Source organism: Homarus americanus, unplaced genomic scaffold (assembly GCF_018991925.1).
Source record: "Homarus americanus isolate GMGI-L3 unplaced genomic scaffold, GMGI_Hamer_2.0 scaffold34360, whole genome shotgun sequence".
Lineage (NCBI taxonomy): Eukaryota > Metazoa > Arthropoda > Malacostraca > Decapoda > Nephropidae > Homarus > Homarus americanus.
Window position 1 is genome coordinate 2,358,167 of NW_024739403.1, and position 25,176 is coordinate 2,383,342.

At 38.9% G+C, this 25,176-nt stretch overlaps 2 protein-coding genes across 3 annotated transcripts; one reads left to right on the forward strand and one right to left on the reverse strand.

Annotated features, from left to right (window-relative positions):
* Positions 1–3,534: 3,534 nt before the first annotated feature.
* Positions 3,535–18,712, reverse strand: LOC121874711 (beta-centractin). Of its 2 annotated transcripts, none has more exons than XM_042378975.1 (9): positions 18,559–18,712; positions 15,712–15,776; positions 13,541–13,642; positions 13,307–13,406; positions 12,829–12,953; positions 12,526–12,660; positions 11,096–11,270; positions 6,494–6,730; positions 3,535–5,655 (listed from the first exon to the last, which is right to left on the reverse strand). In XM_042378975.1, exons 1-9 carry the CDS (start codon positions 18,604–18,606, stop codon positions 5,512–5,514), a joined length of 1,131 nt encoding a protein of 376 aa, XP_042234909.1. In that variant the 5' UTR covers positions 18,607–18,712; the 3' UTR covers positions 3,535–5,511. The 2 variants fall into 2 exon arrangements, with proteins under 2 accessions (XP_042234909.1, XP_042234910.1); XM_042378976.1 differs by lacking the exon at positions 18,559–18,712 and adding an exon at positions 17,913–17,931.
* A 458-nt stretch (positions 18,713–19,170) lies between these two features.
* Positions 19,171–22,033, forward strand: LOC121874710 (WD repeat-containing protein 36-like). Its single transcript, XM_042378974.1, has one exon. It carries the CDS (start codon positions 19,247–19,249, stop codon positions 21,938–21,940), a length of 2,694 nt encoding a protein of 897 aa, XP_042234908.1. The 5' UTR covers positions 19,171–19,246; the 3' UTR covers positions 21,941–22,033.
* The last annotated feature ends 3,143 nt before the right edge of the window (positions 22,034–25,176 follow it).

Sequence of the window (25,176 nt, forward strand, 5' to 3'; positions counted from 1 at the left end):
TTGAGTAGGAGAGAGCTGATTGGTGAGGGTGCCCAATGGAGCACGCGGCTTGAGGGACCCCGAGGTCGCCGGTGGGAGCCGCCAGGCTGGCGCGGAGGTGTTGCTTGCTGGTGGCACTGGGTAGAAAAGAGGCTGGTCACAGCGGTGTCAGGCCTTATAAGGCGAGGGTAGGCATGGGTAGATAGTTGACCCCCGCTCCGTGGGCGGCGCTGGAGGCGTAGGCTGGGGAATTCGAGAAGGTTCAGTGCTTGTAGGGGAGGAATCCACTACAATACTCCCCTTCCATTCCGGGCACGGCAGGAGGCTGGAGGTTGGCAGAGTTGTGTGCCACATGTGAGGCAGAACGGGCGGTGCATGTCACATGTGGGACATAACGGCGAGAGCGTGGATGAACCGGCCGCTAGGTGGGGCAACTCTGTCTAGATACACGAGATCTGTGGGAGAAAAGAGGGGGAAGGAGGGTTGTGGAGGCGATGAATGTTGTGCTTCCCTCGCGACAGGTACAGAGTCCTCAGATGCGCCTGCTGGGGTGTATGGGCCTAGGTCAGGAGCAGGGGCTGCGTTAGGAAGTGTCCATGACAGCAGCAGGGTGCAGGATAGTAGCAGGGGGTACCTGAGGGAGAAAAAGAAGGGTGTGGGGGTCCGCGTCAGGAGCAGCAGGGGGTACTGCTGGGCCGGGGGCGGCGTCTGAGGCAGGACAGGTGTGTTGGGGTCGGTAGGACGTGGTGCATGGGGCAGGAAGAGGAGCAGTTGTCTGCTTAGAGTAGCAGAGCTGCTCTAGGGTGTCTAACCTGCGGTGTAGAGACAGTAGTTGTAGAGCCGATGAGAGCTGCCTCTGTGTGGATAAGCCAGTCTTCCATGTTGCTTGAAGACTGGGAGAGTGATCAGTTTCTCCTCCATCCTGTGCGAGTGCAAATCTCCGGGGTCACCATCTGTGGGGTTATGAGATATTGGTTAACACTCAGGATGGGATGGAGAAAGGAAACTCACAATGTACTCACTGTATACATATTGTATTGGATGTACAATGCAGCTTGTTGCTGGGTAGGCAGCATGGTAACAAGCGTTGAGTAGGAGAGAGCTGATTGGTGAGAGTGCCCAGAGGAGCACGCGGCTTGAGGGACGCCGAGGTCGCCGGCAGGAGCGGGAGCCGCCAGGCTGGCGCAGAGGTGTTGCTTGCCGGTGGCACTGGGTAGAAAAGAGGCTGGTCACAGCGGTGTCAGGCCTTATAAGGCAGGGGTAGGCGTGGGTAGATAGTTGACCCCCGCTGCAGCGTAGGCTGGGGAATTCGAGAAGGTTCGGTGCTTGTAGGGGAGGAATCCACTACACTACCTCTCATTCGATGTATACCTTGGTGTGTGGTGGCGGTGCAAAAGTGCCCACAGATCACAGCCACTGGCACTGTGTCCGGTTGTCTGGACTATGGGGCCAGACAAGTGAATTTTCATTTCCATGTGCTAGGCACTTGCTTTACAAAGAAACTAATATTTTGAGATGAAAATTTGTCAGGTGTTACATTATTTAACCAAGGATTAATGAACTATGTTCGTATGTGTAGCATTAAGATATGTATACTCAATGTTAGCCGAGACCTTAGATCATTTTAGCACAGTACCATGTTGAAGGCCCATCTGTACGTAATTTTGGTTAAGATTGTGATATGAGCCAATGAGTAGTACCTACGTTTTTGTCTGCTGTGCAATTGTTAGTCTATAACTAGTTACATTTACTTGTCCTAGAAAAACCAGAGAATTTCAGATGCATTGAAGTACAATATGCAAAATGCTGAAATTTACCAATTGTAATTAATCATTTGCTATGAAATGATCGCATTGTTAACCTGACAGCAGCTACCTAAGATGCGATTTCAAACTTATTCCTTTATTGTTTTACTACACCATTGAAAGCCCAGATACTGATTAAATTATAAAGATAAGAATTAAAAGATGCTACTTGCAATAGAATAATGTGCATACGAGTCAAATTAATAACTTTGAATTCACAAATCCGTCCTGCGGAAATATTTATTTACAACAGTTAGAGCAAATGTTCCATTGCTTACAGGGAATGGAGGTTGATGCTGCCTTGTGATGTAACCAGAGATAGAGATATGATGTCAGATGGTCCTCAGGTTGAGATGTGCCAAGTTCAGTGCGAGGGGTTTATCAAAGAGGACCTGCTGTAAAACACCGAGAATTGTCTCGCTAAAGTGTGGGTGTGAACCCCAAGCCCTGTACCACTGCAGAGGGCTGGATATATTCCTGCATGTCATCCTGAACCTGTATGTGCCACTATTGATGAGCCAGGGGCGGATCCAGGAATATCAATGGGGTGTCCGGATGGCATAGAAGAGACAACAGCAATGTGACATAGCTCTGCCCAGTAACACACTCACTTTTATGTATAAATAGCAGTAACTTGTATGGTGTTTATTCCTTTAAAAAAATTCTTGATGAAATGTCAGGAATAAAGCTCCATCTCTTAGCCATGTTTCCTTTGCTACCATTCTACCAAATCTAAAACTGTTGAGTAGAATTTTCTAATACATGTCAACAGCACCCTTGAAATGTTGGTTCTTTAACTCTTCCCTTCTCCTCCTTGTTTTACATGCACCCACCTTGCTTCAACCTTCAAAAATTCATCTTCTCATTTCTTTCTATCTCTTTCACCTTCCTATCACAATGTTATTGGTATCAAGTGATGACCCGACATTCCTTGTCATTCACCTAAAATTCAAATTTGTTATCCACCTTACAGTCCTCTTAACTACTCCCTGCTTTTATGTATATACTGTATATTAATTTATCTTTATTAAACAAAGTATTCCCCAATGTCAACCCTCTCTGTGGACATATCTATCAATCTCTTCTTTCCATTCTATCCTGGTTGTCCATATTTCTCCCAAACTGTCAACAACTCCTTTTCAACTTTTCATCCTGAAGCCTTTTATGTAGTTATTTAGATCTACCCAAAAATTATATTTTCCCTTCTCACTCTTTTCAATCACTGATGCATATGTACTCACTATAACTCGCATATCACTCCTTGTTTTAATTTGATCCATACTAATTTGAGACTAAGCCCTCATCACCCATATCATGCAAAATCCACATTTCATCACTCAAGTGCTGCTACTCCTTTTTCTCTTACTCTTTCAAACACTACAGACTTCCCTCTTCATCCATCTTCACACTGCTTTTTGCCTTTCAATTTTGTTTTGTACAAAACAAAACATCCAGGTTCCACTCACTTTTCAATCTAAATCACTCTAATTACATCCTTACACATTCAAATGCTTTGCTCAACTTTCTTTGATGTTCACTTTACCAACCGAATTTAAGGTGAAATTACTAGACCCATCCTCCTTGACATGGTGGGGAATATCTCTTCCCATGCCCATCACAAATAATGATCTACTGTATTTGCACCAATTATTTAAGAATTCATATTAAATGTCATATCCAAACAATTTAATGAGAAAGGCACACCAGTGCTCAGCAACATAATCCTGAAGATGGACATTACACATATATCCAAATTTAAATTTTTTATTCTGTAGTTTTCTTTTTCATGACAAGCAGTATTATTTCAAATTACTCTTAAGTCAATGGAATCTATTGTGATCAGTATGAAGCTGTCCTTTTTACCATTAACAATCTCAGCATTACCTGGCCCTAAGTTGACATTTGAGACAATAGGTATTAATACAGCATATAAGAAACAGCACCACATGACACTGACTAATTTTTTCTAAAATAAAAATTATTTGATTCCATAAAAATACAAGACAAGAATGAAGTGACAATTTCCAACTCAGATTTACTTAATTGTAAATGAATAATACAACTTGAAAGAGGAAAGAAAAAACATAACTGATTATCGACTTCATTATAGATACAAAATAATCTTAATGTAAATATTGGAAATGTTCAATTCACCATAGTTTCAGCATTACGAAGCGTACCCAATGAAAGTCAATGTCATTCAGGGATTGGTAAAGGTGTAAACTATATTGTGCTTTCTGTAAAATGACAGAACCTGAACAGCCATTGCTGACTGCAAATTTTTTACTGCACATAACATTACAACTCTTAATTTGCAATTTGTAATGATTGTATACATCGAACTCTCATAAGAAAGCCAAAATATAAGAATAAAATCAATAAAAAGTAAAAAATCTAGTTAAAGCTTCTCTTAGTCCTCATATATGTGGACAAAAGCAAAGTTGAAACGACTGTACACAAGCAATATATTGTTTAAATTTACAGAGAATTTTAAATTGGGTCAAAAGATTTAACACTGACTCAAGTTCAGAAAAGAACTACTTAAATCTCTTTGACACTGAGACCTGCACAAGAAACAAAGCAATAACAAAGAGGGTGCTACCAATACCATACAAGACTTTGCATTTACCATGAGTTGGCTCAAGCATAATACAACATTCATCTGTGCTATGATTACATTAACTTTGGTTTCACAAAAGCAATCGACTTCTCTCATTGTCAAGGCACAGAAGCAATAGAAAGTTTAATAAATCTTCATTAAATTAACATCCTAAAGATGATGTTACTGCATACAACATAAACTAAAGTCCCCTTTGTGGAAGATTAGTTCTGGAGGTACAGTATACAGGAATGCTTGCTACCTATAGCGCCAATACAGGGATAATGTCGATTTACCCCCTCAAAACTGGTTACAAAAGTTTCATGTGTAATGCACGAATTACAATCACATTTGCTTTATACAGCCAAGTTCAATTAATAAATAAACTTAATGTTATCCTTTGCCTTCAATATTTATATTCAACATAACAGGATGCATATATATCCATACCAACATAATTTTAATTTTTAAGCTAGTTACTGATGAAACTACATATCTTGAATAACACCTTGATAGCAACTTGTGCATATGATATGAATCAAGGTGTTTCACAACCATGACTGGTACTGCTATAGTGTCATCAACTTTAATTCTTACAGTCAACAGTGCACACCACTGTCTGAAGACAAACCAAGCTGCACAAAATCACAGTGTACAATTCCTAATTCAAACAATCATAATTCAAAAATAATGTAATTCTTGCAAAAGCCATTTGAAAATACCCAATAAAATGCGGAATCTTATTTCATGAGTAACATCTGATATGCTATATCAACTGGCTAGAAACTTTTTTAAAAATTTACTTTTTTATTTTTCTTGTCGATAATTCACAAATGTGGCAAAAATACAATGTCTAAACTCCCACAGTGACCTTTTATTATTAACATCTGTATGTAATTTTTACAGCTACCATATAGCAACATTAGATTCATGACATCCATTCTATACTCCCAAAGAACATTAATGTATTATAAGTTAGTCCATCAAGTTTGCATCTATCATAAAATATTGAAATTAATTTAAATTTGTATTAAATTTTTTTAAAGAAATCATTAATTTCAGTCAAACAGAACAAACATGAACAATATTCTTTGCTTAAACTAGCCATAGTCTACATCTAATGTGCAATTAGAAGGTCTTCCTATGAACTGCCCGAACACCATCCTCATCGTATTCACGTTTGCCAACCCACATGCGCTTAAAGGTGTCTAGCGAGGCAAGAATAGAACCACCAATCCACGTAGAATAAAGTCGCTCTGCTGGTGCCGAGATCTAAAATGGAAAATATGTATCTGTACATACATATCAAATAATAATTTTTCTTCAAGTAGTAATAGTGAACCTATTAGGTTTTTGTGGATAACCTCAAAACTACTGTAGTCTTCACTTGGTGTTTGTAAGTATACATGAAAATGATATAAGAAATAAGTGTTGATAGATGCACAAGGATATCATTTTATGTAATTTTACGATTTGGCATAAAAGCTGAAAGACAAAGCATTACTAAGAAAAGGTTCTATGGTAAAGGTAAACTTTTAACTACGTGTAATGATATTTGCATTATTGTTACAAGAGGATAATATGTAGGCAGACCCCAATTAATAAAAGCGTTACATTCCCAAAAAACTTCTTGTAAATCGGTGCAAATATTTCCCTGGACTCCTATTACAAAAGTCGAGTTCCCAAGAAGGAGAAGAAAAAGAAAAATTCTTAAAATGCCACATATTGCATTTCTAATGACATTTTTTGGTGTACACAATTATTATAAGACAATTATAAAACAATGTGAATTTAGTGAACTATATGTAGTATAGTAGAGTAATAATTTAGTTTACTGTATATCAGAGAAACTGGATGAAATTAGAAACAAAGTGAACAGTATTAAATGCCAAGTCAACAAACATACATATGAGAGAGAGATAAAATGAACAGTTCTTGATTCAAACTACTTTTTCCCATAAAAATGCAAGGAATTGCAAGCATGACCAACTTCATCTAAAGAGGTTAAGGAACCGACCTTATGAACCTGGCAGTTCACACTGTGCTGGTGTAAAAATAATCAAATATCTTTACAACTAGCCTTTGAAACATGACTCAACAAAATACTTACCCTGATTTTAATATCTTTCGGTGCTAGCTTCTTTACTTCAGAGAGCAATCGATCACCAAATCCCTTGAAAAGTGTTGAGCCCCCAGAAATTACAACATTTTGAAATAGAAGTTTACGTAGATCCATGTCTGATTTGTGGATAGCATAAAGAAGAACCTCGTGGATACCGTCACTCTCATCTCCAATAAGATGTGGTTGGAATAAAACTTCTGGTGCACGGAAACGTGCCTGGCCAACCTGAAAACATATAAAGATATATCAGGATTCTGTTATACCTGCCCAACTATTCAACAAATTCTTGAAGTTAACTTATTTTCTTTTACTATAAACTGTATATGCTGCCCAAACTACTACCAGGTAAAAGATAAACAAACCATCTAATGTAAACTATACTGAGAAACTCTCAACCTCTGCAATACAATAACAACACTTTGCAAATTCATTTTTCTGAAGCATTTCAGTTTTCTTTGCAGTACAGTACAAAATTTATTCAAACTTCTCTTCTCAATCATGCTCTGTTTAAACCCAGCTATTTGATATTTGAAGCACTTACCATAAATTTCTTCTTTCAGTCTATCTAATGATCTGGTTATAAATCTCCATTAAACTTGGTTTTTAAATGTACACTTTCTACAGTATAATGTAAAAAATACAGCACTATTATCCAACCAGTTTTGTGAATCTTCTAATTTCTGATCAAGATCACTCCCCCTGTGCTCTTACCCATCCAAAACCATGAAGCATTCCCATTTCAAGGGGTAAATTACTGATCAATGTAGCAGGACACAGCTAAGAAGTAAAATTTCCTTACTAAAAGGGTCTAGGGTCTCAACTGGTGGTGCCTGATGAACATTTGATGAGCTAATTGGGAAATGCAAACATTTCACAACTTAATAAATGTGAATTGAGCAACTCTATGCAGTCCAATTGAGCAACTCTATGCAGTCCAATAAGTCTTTAGGGTGAAACCCCAAGCACCAGGGCCTTTATATATGTCAGTTGATGATTCACCAGAGATGGAGTATTTCTTAAAACTTCCTAGTTGACTATCTCAAAACGGATATGAACAATTAGTACACTCATGCTGCTGACATCACATTCAACCCATGTCTTGTTGGAAGAATACATACACATGTAGCAGTGAAATTTGTGTCCAGAACTATATACGTACTGGTTTACTGACCACATGTTTGCCACACTTCTCTCCAGCCCACCCAATCGTGGCGTGACCACCCAAGGGAACAGACGTGCCCATAGGTGCTCTTGGCTTCCCGATCGTCCCACCAAGGTCCCCTCTGCCGGCACGTTTTGCCAGCATGGGGGGTCGACATAAACGTCCCAGACGAGGCTCTCTCATAAACGCAGACGCAGACATCTCTGATACTGATGCCATTACCAACTCGCCTGGTCATACTGAATCCAACACCCCTCAAGAGTCAGACCCCAGTGATTATGACAGTGACGCTAATGTTTCTATGGGAAACGCTAGCCACAGTGGAAACACCAATGCCATGGACCCTATCACCCTGCCCTCTGCCAAACAAACAAGTAAGCTGAATCTCCACTTCCCCAAGGACTCTCTGAAAACTGTAGAGGAACGCTTTAACTGGATGATGAAGTACTGCAGACAGCACGGTTTCAGCATTGAATTCCGACAAGGTAAGAACCGGAACTTTATCAAGTGTCAGACTCCTGAGGCCTATGAAACACTTAGTACTGTTGGCTTTGACGGGGTCGTCCTGCTGCCGCCCCCTGTAGACGCGGATGAATGTTGCTACATCCTAGTGAAACGTTTCCCCTTATACGCTGACATCGAAGATGCGCGTGACTTTAACTCTAGTATACTGAGTATACGTCGCCATTACCGGGGGAAGAGTTCCACAACCCGCTGTCATTGTCAAGTGGAAGGGAAGGGAGTGCCCAACCACTGTGAATGCCCACCCACTCTTACCCCCACTGTATGCAGAAGCCTTTCATCCTGAGCCTGCATTTTGTGTTGTCTGTTCTCATTGGGGTCACAACTTCACTGCCTGCTGTCGTCATGATCGGCCGAGATGTCGCTTCTGTTCACGTAACCACAACTCCGCCGCCTGTGCCCAGAAAATCAAAGACCACCTTAATAGTGGTGGGGTGGGCTATGTAATTAATCCCAGATGTTGTAACTGTGGCGGCCGGCACAATGCTGACTCACGGCAATGCCCCAATCGCCCGTCTGTCCCAGGGGAAAAGCCTCCCCGAAGGCCAAGTCTACCACAACGCCCCCCCCAGTCTTCCGGGCCACACCCCCCTGTGTACCCTGTGTCTCCAGCAATGCCTTCTTCAACAACACCTGCCTCTGCCTGGCCTCATCTGGCTACAACACAGCAGTCCCGGCCGTCTCCTAACTCAACTACTACTGGGCCTCCTCCTCGTCTCTACTCTGAGGCTGTCAGGCCTTGCGCTCCCACCGGTGCCCCCCCACAACCCCCCGCCAGTGACATGACACAGATCATATCCCTCTTCCAAGAATTTACCAACCGTATTAAAAAACTCTTCGCTACACTCTGTACCACCATCTCCCACCTACTCCTGCCCTCTGTTGCCACCCAGTCACTCCTCTCTGCTGGTTTGACACAAGCTGTTGGTCCCCCTGTGAGCCCCCCTGCTCACGGCCTACTCCACCGCCGGCGGCCTTCACTACTGGTGTAGTGCCTACCGGGCCTGCCCTGGTGTGTCCTGCTGCCCCCGAGCGAAGTCCTGCCCCATCCTCACAACACTTGGTGGCCTCAACCTGTCCACCACCCACCGCAAGCCGCGCCCGTGTCTGAGCTGTCTCCACCAGGGCTACCTGGACCTGAGGACACTACCCCCAGCTACCTGTACCCCACCGACATGTCGATGAACACACCTTCACAATCACACTAAAAGGTGTGTCCCTCAATGTTGTCAATGCCTATGTGCCTCCCTCCACCCCTACTGTACCTGCCCCACCACACCATATCACCTCCACCCCCACTGTACTTCGCCACGCCTAGTACATTGGCAACCCTGAGCCTGGCCGCACTGTTTGTAAACTTTGTGGTCAACAGACTCTCACACCCTCTTTCACCACATCCTCATCTGCCCTATGACCTCCCCCTACAAGGGTGGCACCTCTTCCCTTCCTGACCAGATATCCCTCCTCCTAGTGACAGGCCTGGCACTTGACATTATTAGTGACCTGCCACATTTTGCCATAAACAGATAAATTGTACCGGGAATTTTCCCCCACACACTCATCATTTCACTTTATGTAACTTGCTGACAAAACCCATGACCCTTCAGGCCTTTTACGCCCTTAATGCATGAGTCATAAAGGCAAGCATGAACTCCGCATGCTTCCCAGTTGGGCACTGTAAACGCTTCTGCGCTTCACCTTGCACAGGATGTAAGGGGGTGCCCAATAAACTAGTCCCCTCCGGGGCAATCTGTAAAAAATCTCTCCAGCCCATGACCACTTCCAAATACTGTTACATTTCCTCCACTTTGGCAACAACGTAGACCAGGTACTAATAATTTAGCTATGGAAGGCGAGTTTTGTTTGGTCTAACCCGAAGAAGAAATACAAGGAAGTTTCCATACCCTTCCAGAAATTTTTCATAAACGAGACTGATTTTATTTTCTGTGGTTGCATTTCTTTTATACAACAAGGACTGTCTATGCTCTTATTAAGTGCAGATTTAATAACCCCCCAAATTAAAAACTACAGTACTAAGAACATTCCTGCTATTCCAGAAAAAAAAACTCCTCCTTGGAAACAAAATATTCTGTTAGTAGCCTTAGGCCAGGCTGTGCATCTAGTTTAAAAAGTCAAAAGTGTCTCGCTTGATGGTACATTAATACACAATGTACAGTATAGTCTGCATTTATGCGGCCAATTGAACCCGTGGAGGTCTGCGTAAAACGAGAAACGCGTAAACGAAATAACAGAACATATAGGATTAATTGATATAGAGACTGGGCTGACCGCCAGACTACCTTTTTCCGACAATACGTACGTTGTAATAAAAATAACATCTTAATTTCATGATGGTATGCACACACAATCAATATTTAAGTAGAAAAGATGGCTGGGCACACGGGGATGGGGGGTTGGTTCCGAGGCAGAGGGCAGATTATTGGCCCTCACCTGCATCACTTGTATCAATTGTATCACTATCCACCACAGAGGCTTGCAGGGCCTCTTTGTCAAACCCCTCAAAGTCCATATCCTCACTATCACTGACTTAGGCCAGCTGTGGTGGGCGGCGGGTGAAGAACTCGGTAATGTTTTGATGACTGGGTGACCTTGTGCGCACCCTGCCCGTGCCGCTTCCCGCGTAAATGATGAAATTTACCGCGTAATTAAAACATTTCATTCTGGCAAGGCACCGAGTAAATGACCAAACGCGAAAACAAAAACCCCGTAAATCCAGACTATACTGTACATTAAAAAAATAATAAACCGGGACAGGTAATGTGACTGGCATTTCATTTTACCCCGTCACTTCCTAAGCACATACCAGTGAATCTGACAGGAGTACATTATATCCACTCAGTCACTTCATCTGGTATAAAATTATCTTATAAGAAAGAAAATCTCACCTCAACCATTGATCCATCTGGCAACTGATAAGAGAGTCGCTCAGTGTCAACAGTTTCCTCCCGCTGGGGGTTGGTGGCCAGGTAACAAACACGTTCTTTCATTGTTTTTACAACTTCAAATTCCGCAGTTGTGTGCAGACTTAGTCCTTCCTTTCTTAATAGAAGTTTTAGGAAACTGTAAATAGAAGAATTATAGTGATGAAGACATGTTACATTTTTCTCTCTCACAAATTTTACAATAATGTTACTTAATTTTATCATATTTGGTACTTCTATACTATTCCATTTAGATACAAATTTTCTCTCTCCTTTACAAATTTACACAGGGTACCATGGGTAAGCTATGAGTGAAAATGAAAGTGGGTCCCATAGGCATGATTGCCTGTTATGGACAGTGTTGATACAGCACATTGTATACTAAGCTTTTGGTACACAAAAAGGCAGCATGGCCAGTACTGCACTCGACTACACTGTCCGCACACTTCCCCAAGTTGTAAACTTAGGTACCCACTTATAACTGGTTTGAACTGGGAGTGCCAAGTAATGAAACCACCAACCCCTGGAACAGGAGGTAAGTCCTGTAAGTTTTAAAAGGAGGCTAGATTGATTCATGGATGATAAAGAGTGGTAGTAACTCTCGACAAGAGCTGCCATGCACAGGCCAACCGGCCTATTGCAGACGCCTTATGTTCTTATGTATCCACTCAACTGCCATACTCCAGGCTATGAGTGTCTCTCAAATTTATCCTCCTAGAAAAAATTGCCTTCCTGATGTTGACTGAAATGAAATTCCAGATTTAAGAAGAATGAGAATTTTACTCTCTGATGGTTAAGTACAGTACAGTATTTACAGTCCCAAAATACATTTTACCCAAAATAAATAAAAATAGTAATTTGTATCAATTTATCCACTTATCTGCTTATATTTGCAACAAGGGCCAACCAGATCAATGTCTAACAAAGTAACATGAGAAGTCTATCAGCAACACCAAGCATGACCCACCTCACCAGCTCCTCATGACACCAACCCTGATAAATCCCCATCCTCCATGAAAAGTGTTTTTCAATCTCCAAGGGTAACACACAAGTCAATACAGTACTTGGTAGTACAGTAGGATATCATTTCATAAAATAAAATCTCTGACTATGCCAGTCTAGCTGTTCCTGACCTAGTTATTTTCTAAATACACTACCTGTCTCAACCCCTCCCTTGCCGGTCTATGACTAGGTGCAGCTTTTGAGCTGTAAATGTAAGTATTGTAAAAATGAACTAGGACCATATCTTCATAAAGATAATACAAATAAAAATAAAATAAAATGAGTTAGTCAAAAGAATGTAAATATCTAGCAAACAGATGTACATACAATGCCATCACATAATATGCTTTAGGGGAAGGCCATCTTACCAAAGCAGTTTGAATAATACTCACCGAGTTACGTCTCGTCCAGCAATGTCCACCCTCATGATGGAATGAGGCATGGCAAAGCCCTCATAAATTGGAACAGCATGTGTTACACCATCACCAGAGTCTAAAACAACCCCAGTTGTCCTTCCTGTTGCATACCTGAAAATGACAAATGTTTTTTATACCCGGTAATTCTAATACCTGTATGTACTGTACTGTGCTTCAATATGCCTTTATCTCTTTTACATATGGCATAAATGAAAATTGTAATATTGTAAATGAACTGCTGCGGTGTTAGACAAAATACAAGTACTGTACTCTACTTACAAACTTAAGACTGCCTGCATGGAGACGAAGAGAGCAGGGACATTGAAAGTTTCAAAAAATATTTCAGCTGCTTTTTCTCTATTTTTTCGTGGATTAAGAGGAGCTTCTGTTAGTAAAACTGGATGCTGAAAAAAAATAATAGAAGTGTAAAAGATTTCACTTTCAAAGCTAAATTTCATAATACCTGCTCACTATTTTCTACTGACCTATCCCATGCAATAGACCAGATGGCAGAAAATCTTTGAAAACCACCACACAGTATTCTAACCAAGTGTGAATTAAATCTGGTGGAAACAAGAGATTTTCCTTAGGGTATGTATTGTAGTTTCAACTGCCTCTTACCACTATTGAGGAACACAAGGTTCAACTGGCATTGCACTGGTCTTCACCCATGCCCTGGCCCAGGGACCCAAACCTTCTGGTCAGATGGATCTGATCTACTTTAAATTAGTAATAATTAAATGAGAAATATACTAACCTCTTCAGAAAATGTTTGAAGTTGGTCTTTACTATAAATATACTGCCAGATCCTCTCCATATCATTCCAATCTGTTACAATTCCATGCTCCATTGGATACCTATACAAGTAGAAAAGTGGGGAGAAAGAACAATAGAAGTTAGTTGCTATCACATGATAAAGGAGAATACTGTATAACAACATAAAACAAAAGTATAAACTAAAAAAACTTCAACATAGTAGCTAAAGATGTACCTAATTGACAAGAGACCACGATGTTCTTCTGCTTTAGGACCAACAAAAAGGTCCCCCTCCAGTGCCCCAGCCATCACACGAACATGTTTTGGTCTGCCAATGCTGAAAAGGCAAGAAATATTGATATAATCTCAAAATATATGCCTCACAAAGTAATATTCACCTTGTAATTCTATCTTTTAGTAGAGCCCTAGACCAGCCGGCTCTTCTTAATGACATGTCATTTGGGCATCTCCCCCCCCCCCACTTTCATTTAATTGCTGAGCTAATCTTGAGATGGCCATTCCTACTCACCATTATTTTAAAAGGGAAATAAGCTACAAAGACGACACTTTAAAGGTAGATCTTAAAGAAACAATACAGATATCTACCTAGCCAGTCCACAAATAATGCCATACTCAGTAATTAGGATTTATTTTCAAGTTGACAATCCACAAAATCAAGGGAGAAAGTAGAGTGTCTGAGCCACATGGTTAATAATAATAGTAAGAGAGAGAATTAAAGGATTAATTTTATGTTACTAGCAGGATACTCTTAAGCCAAGCTGCTGCTGTCAATAACCAGATAGAAAAGTGGGGGGGGGGGGGATTGTTACTTTGTAAGCCTAGACAACACGAAAGATATCAAATTCAAAGAGAAGTTAATATATGGTAGATGCACAAGGAAGGGTGCATTATCAAAATAAAACTGGAACTTGAGGGAAAATATAAACCATTGTCATTCACAGTTCTTCATGATGAACATCACTCACCCATTTAGAACAGTCCTATATCAACAATTTGATGTCACAGAGCACATCCTTCACTTTAGATACTGACCAAAAATCTATTTTTTTTCAGCTATTGTGGTGGGAAAGGTCTCCAATTGTACACTTCATTTCTTCCTGTTTTCTCCAAGGGAAGGGTAGAGGCCTGAGGCATCCACTAAGCACTGCTGGAATCCATTTTCAATCCCGCTGTTCAGTGTCATATTGCAAATTTTGTTAGCTATTCTGACTCTGCATCCACAAAATTATCATTCTCAGTGATTTAGACAGTACCCAAATTATTGATAGCGACAAGACTACTAACAGGAGGGATGAACTATCAAGTGGGAGAGGGGAGGTAGCTGGGCCACAACAAGTGGCGAGTAGCATTGGTCTAAGTGAGAGTGGTGACTGGGGACATCATACAGTTTATTTATTATGGTAGAAAAATAATCCAGGTAGTCTCCACTTAACATGAGTTTGCACAACACAAAATTCACATCAGTATAAGGAACCAATTAGGGAAAGGAAATGGTTTACTAGGGGGGAGGGGGACAAAATAGGGCTGCACTTTCTAAGGATCCCAAAACCACTTTACTCAAAGAGGGTAAAAGACTTGTACTATCATATCTGTAAGGGTTATCCATTCAGCCAATTCAAGTTAAACACAGGACGACAGCATGGCAGTACACCAAATTCTTGAGGCCTCAAGAAAAGAATGCTCTGATTATGTAAACTTAAATGAATTAGAAACAAGGAATCCCTTAAGCCCCTCAGCCAGGTTGGAAATACAGATATAATTTCAAAGCAAGGATTCAGAACCAACCTAATCATGAAGTGCAAACTACTTGAAACAACTAAGCCATCTCCCACACACTTAAGAAAGCAACCCAAGCAAGGAACAAATGATGGGTAAATTGTACCACCTAATCTCCATCCTGTTTAAAGAAAATAAGATATCTAAGCATGACCTGAACGATGATAAGTAACATAAACATAACTTTAGTAATGAAGTGCAAATGCCACATTAAAGAAAATTGTTGAGTTAAATGCGCCAACCACTTATTGCACTTGTTAACCAACCCAACCTATCCAAGCCCACTTACAGATCCCTTGGGAGAATTCTCCAATACATCCCCAAAACTGGCCAAGGGATTACTGGGTAGAAGACTGTAGCTATACTGCTGAATGATGAAATGTACAGTTATGAGATAGACTACAAGGAGATTAGGCTTAAAGCAATTCAGCAATATTGACTGCAGATTTAAACAGAAGAATGGACAATAAGGAAGTGGAGAGGATTGTAGACAAATAATGTAAAGATTAATAGAAAAAGAAGAGAGTAATGTAAATGCTTCCTGAAAGTTTTAGAAGTGAGGAATATTTTATATGGTTTAAAAATAATTTTTAAATCTTTGGTACTTACTAATTTGGGAAGTGGCATTTTGGAGTTTGATCACCTGCAAAGCCTGCTTTAATTACACCTGAACCCTGAAATAAAATTTAATTATTTGAGTGTGGTTATATAGCATATACCATACGCTCCTGAAACAATATAATGTACTGCAAAATTTTCGACAATGAAAAGGACTTCGCAGAACCTCGCTCTTTTTATTTACTGTATACTGTACAGGTATTTACAATGTGCTGTCAATATAAAACAATAAACTTCTCTCTGTAACTGAATTTTCATTGGTCATGATAAAAATGAGGCACCAGCAACCAGTTATAAGTTGATATGAAGACTCATGACAGTCAATGACCAGAATATTGGCTTTTAATGTGGGATAAATTATTTTTGTTTTCCTTCCTCACAGATCTATACAAATCTCAATGACTGCAAAATATTCCTCCAACAAAATCAAAATAAAAAAAATAAGGTCATAATTCTAAAAGACGACTTTATCACACAAAAGAAAAGAAAGAGCTTGAGCTTAGTGTCATTAGATAAAAATATCACGGATTGTTACTACATTTGTTTAACCACTGAAATATGGGATCCTCTCTGTACTGAATAATATCATCTGGCATCAGCCAAGTACAGTAAAATATTAAGTGTCATCCCCATAGTGAAGGGATTAAGTGAGGACTAACGCTGGAACTGTATTGTTAAAAGAACTTACTTCTGCCAATTATTACTTCCATTCAGATAAATTTTTCTTTTGTCCATTATGCATAAAAAATTTTTGCACTCGAAAGTTGAAATCCACTGTATGTAGCCCTATTCTTCTGCGAGAAGCAGTGGTATGTTGGAGCCTCATAATAGTAAATTGATCCACGTTTTAACATTTGCTGTATGCGTCTTCTGGGATAATATATAGAAAACTTTTAGGTTAATTTTTGTTTTATGCCAAATGCATTATTCAGAAATAATTTCAGTATAAAAAATTGGGTAAATATTTGGCTGGCATCTTTTTCCAATTTCCAAAAATAAAGTGTTTTTCTAGACAAGAATTTTGTCCTCTTTTCTGAGGTAATAACCATTTGTTATGTACAGTAGGTTATTATTTAATTTTTTTGAGGGTTTACACTCAAGAAAAGCTGAGTGTGGGGCACAACAATTTTGGACAGTACAGACTTTGGCTAAGCTATACGTCACTCAAACCACAGCAAACCTTCCAAACCTTACCAATGCGTGGGGTTACCCTACAGCCAGAATAAATGCTGGCTGTAGATTGCAAACCCACACATAGGTAAGGTTAAAAAGGTTGAAATGGACACATAAACTAGTAGGAGTATAGGCTAATAATTTCATCTTAAACCTTCACTAAAAAAAAAAAAATACACAAATGATTATTGCCATTGAAAAGAAGAAAACCTGATTTAGAAAAACACCTTCATTTCAGACATCACAGAAGTCATTAGCTTAATATTAATAACAAATTCTGCCCAAATTTTATAAAATTATTAAAAAATGTTGTGGCAGCATAAAAAGTGCATGGTGGGCGAACTATACAATGATAGTTACTAAGATGGTCATCTTTCTGACTAATATAACCAAATTTAATTTAACCATTAGCAACACAATCTGTCAATATGGTTGCCTTACCAATATCGAGGGTGACTTTTGACATACGGCTGCCACACCTATATCCACTATGTTCAAGTTTTACAATACCTGGTCATCTGTTCCCACTAAATTTAGACATACTGTATAGTACAGGTACTTCAGTTACCAGTACCAGGTATATTTTTTTGTAAAAATGCCTTCCCACCACAGCTGTAGAGGGCATGGCCAACCTGCTGCTTTATTGGGGTAAATTCATAATTATGAGAGTAGCAAATTGCACTATGAAATGAAATCAACTCACAAAGGAGTAACCTACTGTAGTTGATACAGAGTGAACTTCATTACCACAGGTTAATTAACAAGTTCACACATACACAGTAAACTTGACCACTACCACAATAGTCTTGCTCAAGCCAATTATATCTTTGGTAAAGATTCATTTTATGCCATTTTCTGTAAAATATCTTTTAACATTAATTTCTGTACCCCAACTATGCTGTCTGGCTACCTGAATATTATTTGACAAGGTTGTGAATAATCATTCTACTTATACCTTGTTATAATGTCAACAACTTATATTATTATTTGTTTTATTTTGGTTAATATATAGGACTAACCCGCCAGGGCTGTGTAGCTCCGATGCGGCCGTATCATCTCACGTCCAGAAAATGCCTCAAATTTCACCATAAGTTCTTTCTGTTTAATATACCGGGGAAGTTGGGTAAGGTTAGGTAAGTTTGGTTAGGTCTGTTCTCCATACCCACAAATGTTAAGTAGCGTTTATCTTAAAAATATCAATTTTTTAACATTTCCATAAACTACAAGTGTCCACTATAATATAACAATGAAAATCCGGCGTTTTTATAATTGTTTTCAATCAATTTCGCTCACGGGTTAGTCCTATATAATTACCTTTACTTTTATCAGTTCATAAACTTCCACAGTAAATGCAAACAAAAATTATATAAAAATATAACAAAAGACGAGTGTCAGTCAGTCTTTTGAACTAATACTTATGGCATGATTTCATTAAACAATGTAATTTGCTTAATTCCATAAACCTGTTTATTAACGTGTCTTGTTCATAATTTGGTGGAGCAACAGCTGTTAGTGATGTATAGTAGCAGACTAATAACCTGGATGACTCATCGCCCTAACACATCATTTGACAGGCGCGCCCGGCCGCCCACCTCTACCATAACCTCTTTCTTTGTCTATATGACCAGATTATATGATTAATCACAGCATCTACCATACACTCACGTTATCTATGACGACAGGCTGGTTAACTAAAACTTCATAAGGCTCCATGCTGAAGGAGATAACGGAAATGGGCGGGCGGCCCTTCTGTTAATGATGTTTCCCAAGCTTCTCCACACTGCCACCAGACGGCTCCTGGTCTGCTGCAGGCGGGGAGACACCTTTAATACATTTTATATTATTTATTTATAAATCGTCAATTACAAAAACATATGTCTTATTATTGTTCTGTTTCCCATGCAATACTGAAATGTAAGTTATTAAACAAGCATAAATGATAAGGGATTAAGATTTTACTTTGCATTAACACTTATACTGTAGCAAATATATATTTCCTCTGAAATTTTATACAAAGATTCTCTTCAGCTATAGGCACAATATTAATACTAATTGACTTATAAATATAGTGTGTTTTATTGTTTCTGTGCATATAAAATACCAATATACTCTCTTATATTTTCTTCATATTGTTCCGATTCCATTATTCATTTATAGCCTAAAATATATTTTTTCTTGAAACAAAACTGATTAATATTTAAAGCAAATATATAACTGAAACTGCAAAGAAATAATGTTTAACAAAAATAACAAAAGATGCCACACCTTGAAGCTGTCTGCCACCATCTGTAAACAACACGACCACCTACACGTGACTGTCTGGAGATGCTTTAAGTCACCTATCTCTATAACAATGGCTGAAGGAAGTAAAATATTTACATCATACCGTGCTCTGGGTCTGGTGAGCACACATGTTCCACTAGTGGTGCGGTATATTCAACGCAGGAAGGAAAATCTTATAGTGACTGTTGTCGGGAACACCTTCCATACCTATGGTGCAGGGAAGTTAAGACTACTAAGTGTTGGTAACCCACATGACACTCTTATCAATTCTATGACTGGTGATGCCTATCATGTTTACACATCTAGTAACAACATAATATATGCTTGGCGGCGTGGAACAGAGTTAAAGCATAAATATGTTGGGCATGAAGCAAGTGTCCATCTTATGTTACCATTTGGACCACACTTGATTGCTGTTGATAGACTGAACAACCTTCGTGTCTGGGATATCAAGGTTGAATCGTTGTACATGGAGATGGAGTTCCAGGCCAAAAGTTTTGAGATCTCAGCCATTATGCATCCAGCAACGTACTTGAACAAGATCTTAGTAGGTAGCAAACAGGGGAAGCTGCAGCTTTGGAACATTAAAACCTGCAAGTTAGTGTATACTTTCAGTGGATGGAACTCAAGTGTTTGTGTTTTAGAACAAGCCCCAGCACAAGACGTGATTGCAGTTGGATTAGCAAATGGAAGAATTATACTTCATAACCTAAAGTTTGATGAGACTGTTGTGGACTTCAAGCAGGATTGGGGTAGAGTGACGGGAATAAGCTTCCGAACAGATGGATTTCCAGTAATGGTGACAGGCAGTGAAATTGGACATATTGCATTGTGGGACTTAAAAGAAAGACGTCTGGTTACACAGGTGCGTGATGCTCATGCTGGTCTTGTATCTGGGATTTCGTGTCTGCCAAGTGAGCCTTTGATGGTCACTTCATCGCCAGACAACACACTCAAGATGTGGATATTCGATCTTCCAGATGGTGGGGCTCGCTTATTAAAGAGAAGAGAGGGCCATTCAGCTCCTCCACTGTTGGCAAGATTTCATGGAAGTTTGGGAAATTCTATTCTTACTGCTGGTGAAGATTCTACGATGAGGGTGTTTTCTACAGTTACTGACATTATGAACAAGAGTTTGGGACAAGCTTCATACAATAGAAAGGCATCGAAGAGGCAGAGGAAAGTGATAGATACTAAGAAAATGTCAGCAATCATGCACTTTACTTCTGAAGTTGCTCAAGAGAGAGCCTGGGACAATGTTGTAGCAATTCACCGAGGTAATGCTTTTGTGACAACTTGGTCCATAGGATCACAAAAAATGGGAAAATATAAATTGATACATGAACGTTTTAAAGATAAAGAGTTACATGGCACTGTTGCAACATGTTTGGAATTAACTGTGTGTGGAAATTTTGTAGTGATAGGATACAACTCTGGTCATCTGGACAAATATAATATCCAGTCAGGAGTTCATCGAGGAACTTTTGGATCTCCAGTCGCTCATGAAGGTGGTGTGAGGGGTGTTGTAACAGATGGACTAAATCACTGTGTAGTGTCAGGAGGGCAAGATGGTGAGCTAAGGTGGTGGAGGATGAAAGACTATTGTATTATCAAAAAGTTAATAATGGATGAAGGCATCTCTAAAATGTCTCTAAATCGGGATTCTGGACTTCTAGGAATTGCTCTTGAAGACTGGAGTATTCATATTGTAGATGTGGATACTAAGAACCTTGTAAGGAAACTTTATGGTCATCATAACCAAGTGACAGATATTGCATTCAGTCCTGACTCCAAGTGGCTGATCAGCTCATCTCTTGATAAGGCAATTAGGACTTGGGACATTCCTTCTGGTACTTGTGTGGACTGGTTTTTGGTACCCATCCCAGCTACTTCATTAACCATGTCTCCTGTTGGAGACTTTTTAGCTACTACCCATACTGACCACCTTGGTATCTACCTTTGGTCTAATCAGGCATGTTATCATCACATTTCACTTCGCCCCTTGCCTGAGAATTTCATGGCAACAGTCATCGCTCTACCTTCAACAGGCGCAGATGAGACACAGTTAGTACTGAAAGAGGGCGAGGAAATTCCTGAACCAAAGCTTGAAGAAACCATTGATGATGATGAATACAAGTCACCTCAACAAATTTCTGAAGAGTTTGTTACCCTTGCCCTGTTACCAACATCAAGATGGCTAAATTTACTAAGTCTGGATGTCATCAAAAAGAGGAACAAACCTGTAGAACCTCCAAAAGTACCAAAATCAGCACCATTCTTTCTGCCCACTGTCCCTGGATTAGAATTTAAGTTTGCTTCAGCTGAACAAGAAAAAAGTGATGAGAAGTCAAAAGTCAAGTCTGTATTGTCATTTGAAGTGTTAACTCCCTTTGGAAAAAAACTTAAAGCTGGAGATTTGGAAGATGCACTTAAAATGTTGTTAGAAATGGGCTCTTCAGGAGTTGAAGTAGAAATCCGAGGTTTGGATCCTGACATTGGTGGATCAGAGGCAGTATTAGTGAAATTCTTGGAAATGATAAAGTTTGCCCTTGATAAAAACTGTTATTTTGAAGCTGTTCAAGGATATTTGGGACTGTTCCTTAAGATTCATGCAGAATTTATTATGAAAAATTCAGTGGTATATGAAATGTGTGAGAAGTTAGCAGTTGCTCAAGAGAAATCTTGGCATGATATACGGGACACAATGAATCAATCTCTTTGTCTTGTTTCGTATATTAAAAATGCTGCTTTGATTAACTACTAAAGTTGTGTACTGTACTATAAAATTGATGTTTGTAATCATGGAGTAAATTGTATTTGTACTATTGATCTTTAAGTAAACTTTGAACATATGAAATTTAGTTTGATTTTAAACCATTACCTATTCATTATATTTTTTCATAATGCTATTAACAGGACTGTAATTCCTTGGTGCAACTTTAATGATGAGTTAAGATCAGCCAACCCAACTAAAGATCTTTCTAAAGGCCTTAGCTTTAGCTTCAAAATCAGAGGCACAGCAGGCTTCAGCTTTGAAGCCACGGGCCTGGCTCTGAATTTTCTTCTTTACACCGACACACCGACCATATTGTAACATCACACCTGAGCTGGTCCCTTTCCTGTTCCCACAATGCTACAACTTCAGTGAAATCCCAGCTGATCCCTCCAATTTCTATTGGTTTATTCTCACAATGACCTGAAAATATGCATTAAAGCTCCCACTCATTGCTGCATCAGCAGAGCATGTTACAAATTGAAGTGAAAATATCAGTATGAATAAAAAGCAAGAAAAATTGACCAGGTTCTTCAAACATCACTGGATGGAGAAGGATGAGGGTAAAAGGCATTTAGGTGGACACTGATTTGAGTTGATACACACAACAAGTACAAATGTATGGTATTAAATTATGTATTTAACTTTTTCCCTAAAAATCTGGGCAAGCAAATTTCCTCCAAAAGATATCAGGGCAAGTAAGAAAAAATATCTGGTCAAGTAAATTTCAAAAGTCACTTGCACAGGACAAGTAAATGTTTCTCATAATCTGCACAGCCTGGGTTGAGTTGACCAGGGATTAAATTGAAAGGGGTTGGGTTAACCAGGGGTCGAATTGACGGACCACCAGTCGGGAGTTAGAGTTATTGGTGACAGGGACAGATATATTACAGGAATCAAACATTCTAGGCCCATTTTGGACAGTGTGCTGGACCACGTAGAAATTAGTTTGTACCATGTAAAAAAAAATGGCCTCAATTAACTGTGTGTAATTGAAGACATGCAGAAAAAAAGAGCATATTAAGGTTTTACTGTACAATACAGTACTATGTTTCATACAGATAACTTGTGATGGTCTGTAGGTCACAAGTTTTCAAAAACATTTCAAAATAAGTTGGGTGACTGGATTTAATAATTAATTTTGTTCACAGAAGTCCTTGCAAAGTCACCGAGCGTATATATTCCTTGTATTTTTCACCAAATTTCTTTGTAAAATACTGTCAACATTTAATGGGGAACCTTTTAACACCATCACCAGACTAAGATTCTTATTAGGAAAGCCACTGAAAATCAAAGGACTTCCATAAGCAATAAAAAAATTTCTACTGAGTGACAAAACCAGTTTATTTGTTATTGTACATACTGTACTGTACTGGCATCATACACACATAATCTACATATACTTCCCTGTCCACCCAACTGTAAATAGGTTGAGAACATAACTTTACACGGTCCGACTAATTACCCAAATGTAGCCGCAATGAAGTCAAATAATGGTCCTACATGAATAAATCGGACTGCTAATCACTTCTCGACTAGTATTTGGTGTCAGAAAATCACAAAAAATTGGAAAACTTACTTTATTCTGAGTTAATAGATTGCGTGCATGTACCGAGGGAGCGAGGAATTACCCAAATGTAGCCGCAATGAAGTCAAATGATGGTCGTACAAGCGTAATTCGGGCTGTGAATCACTTCTCGATTATTATTTGGTGTCATAAAGTAAAAAAAAATTGGTAAACTTAATTTAATCTGAGTTGTGTTGTGTTAGGTTAGGTTAGATTAGGTTAGGTTAGATTAGGTTAGGTTAGGTACATGCACTTGATCTATTAACTCAGATTAAATTAACTTTACCAATTTTTTTTGACTTCGTGACACCAAATACTAGTCGAGGTTAGGTTAGGTACATGCACTCGATCTATTAACTCAGATTAAATTAAGTTTGCCAATTTTTTGTGACTTTGTGACACCAAATACTAGTCGAGAAGTGATTGGCAGTCCGATTTATTCATCTAGGACCATTATTTGACTTCATTGCGACTACATTTGGGTAATTCCTCGCTCCCTCGGTACATGCACGCGATCTATTAACTCAGATTAAAGTAAGTTTTCCAATTTTTTATGACTTTCTGACACCAAATACTAGTCGAGAAGTGATTGGCAGTCCGATTTATTCATCTAGGACCATTATTTGACTTCATTCCGGCTATATTTGGCTACATTTGGGAACATTTGGGTAATTAGTCGGACCCACTTTACATGTGGGTTAGTGGAGGCAGCTCAGTATAGTCCCCATCATGATGCCTCCTTGTATACCAAAGGCTTAGTACAGTATGTTGTATCCACACTCCAATAAGCAGTCATGCCTATAGGATCCACTTTCACTTTTCACTACCTTTTGTATTCATTAAATAAATTTAGCATATAAGATTACAAGTAGTATATGTGTAAAACCCCTTTTATTCAGCAACTGTATATCTGCAACCTAATCATATATACTGTAGTACTGTACTTGCTTATACATTTGTTTATTCTTCATAAACAACTACAGTATAACATACAAGGATAATACCTGAATTGAATTTCTACTTGACATAAATACAGAGACCACAGTAAATTTTAAATGAATTTTAATATTGTACGAGAATCTGTGCAATAAATATCAACGAGGAGCTACTGCACCAGGGTAAGCTGCCAATTAATGTCTTTAAAATCATATTTGCTCTTGGAGTTGTCATGGAGAATTTATGTATTAAGTATGATAAAAGCACCTTTTTTCCATTCTCAAGTTATGCAAGCAACACATGGTTAGATACATAAATACAGTAGTACAATATGTACATTCTAACTCATTTCACAAATCTCCTTAGAAAATCAATTCATTATTGTGCATTTAAAAAAAAATAAATAAATTGTTTAGCATCATGATGGCAAGAAATTCAAAGAATTTTCTTTTACATTTAACTTTTTTTCCTTTATACAGTGGGGTATGCTATAACGAACGGATCCTACTACGAATATTCCTATAACGAACGGTTTTACCTATAAAATTGAGAATGCTATAACGAACGAAACTCCTACAACGAACATAATTTAATTTTTTTTTTTCTAATTTATTGTTTTATTATTACAAATATTAATGATATTCTTTATTTCAGGGGTTTAGATGCATATTTATGCACTTTTTTACAATTTTTACAATTTTATATTATATTTTTCAGTGTTAAG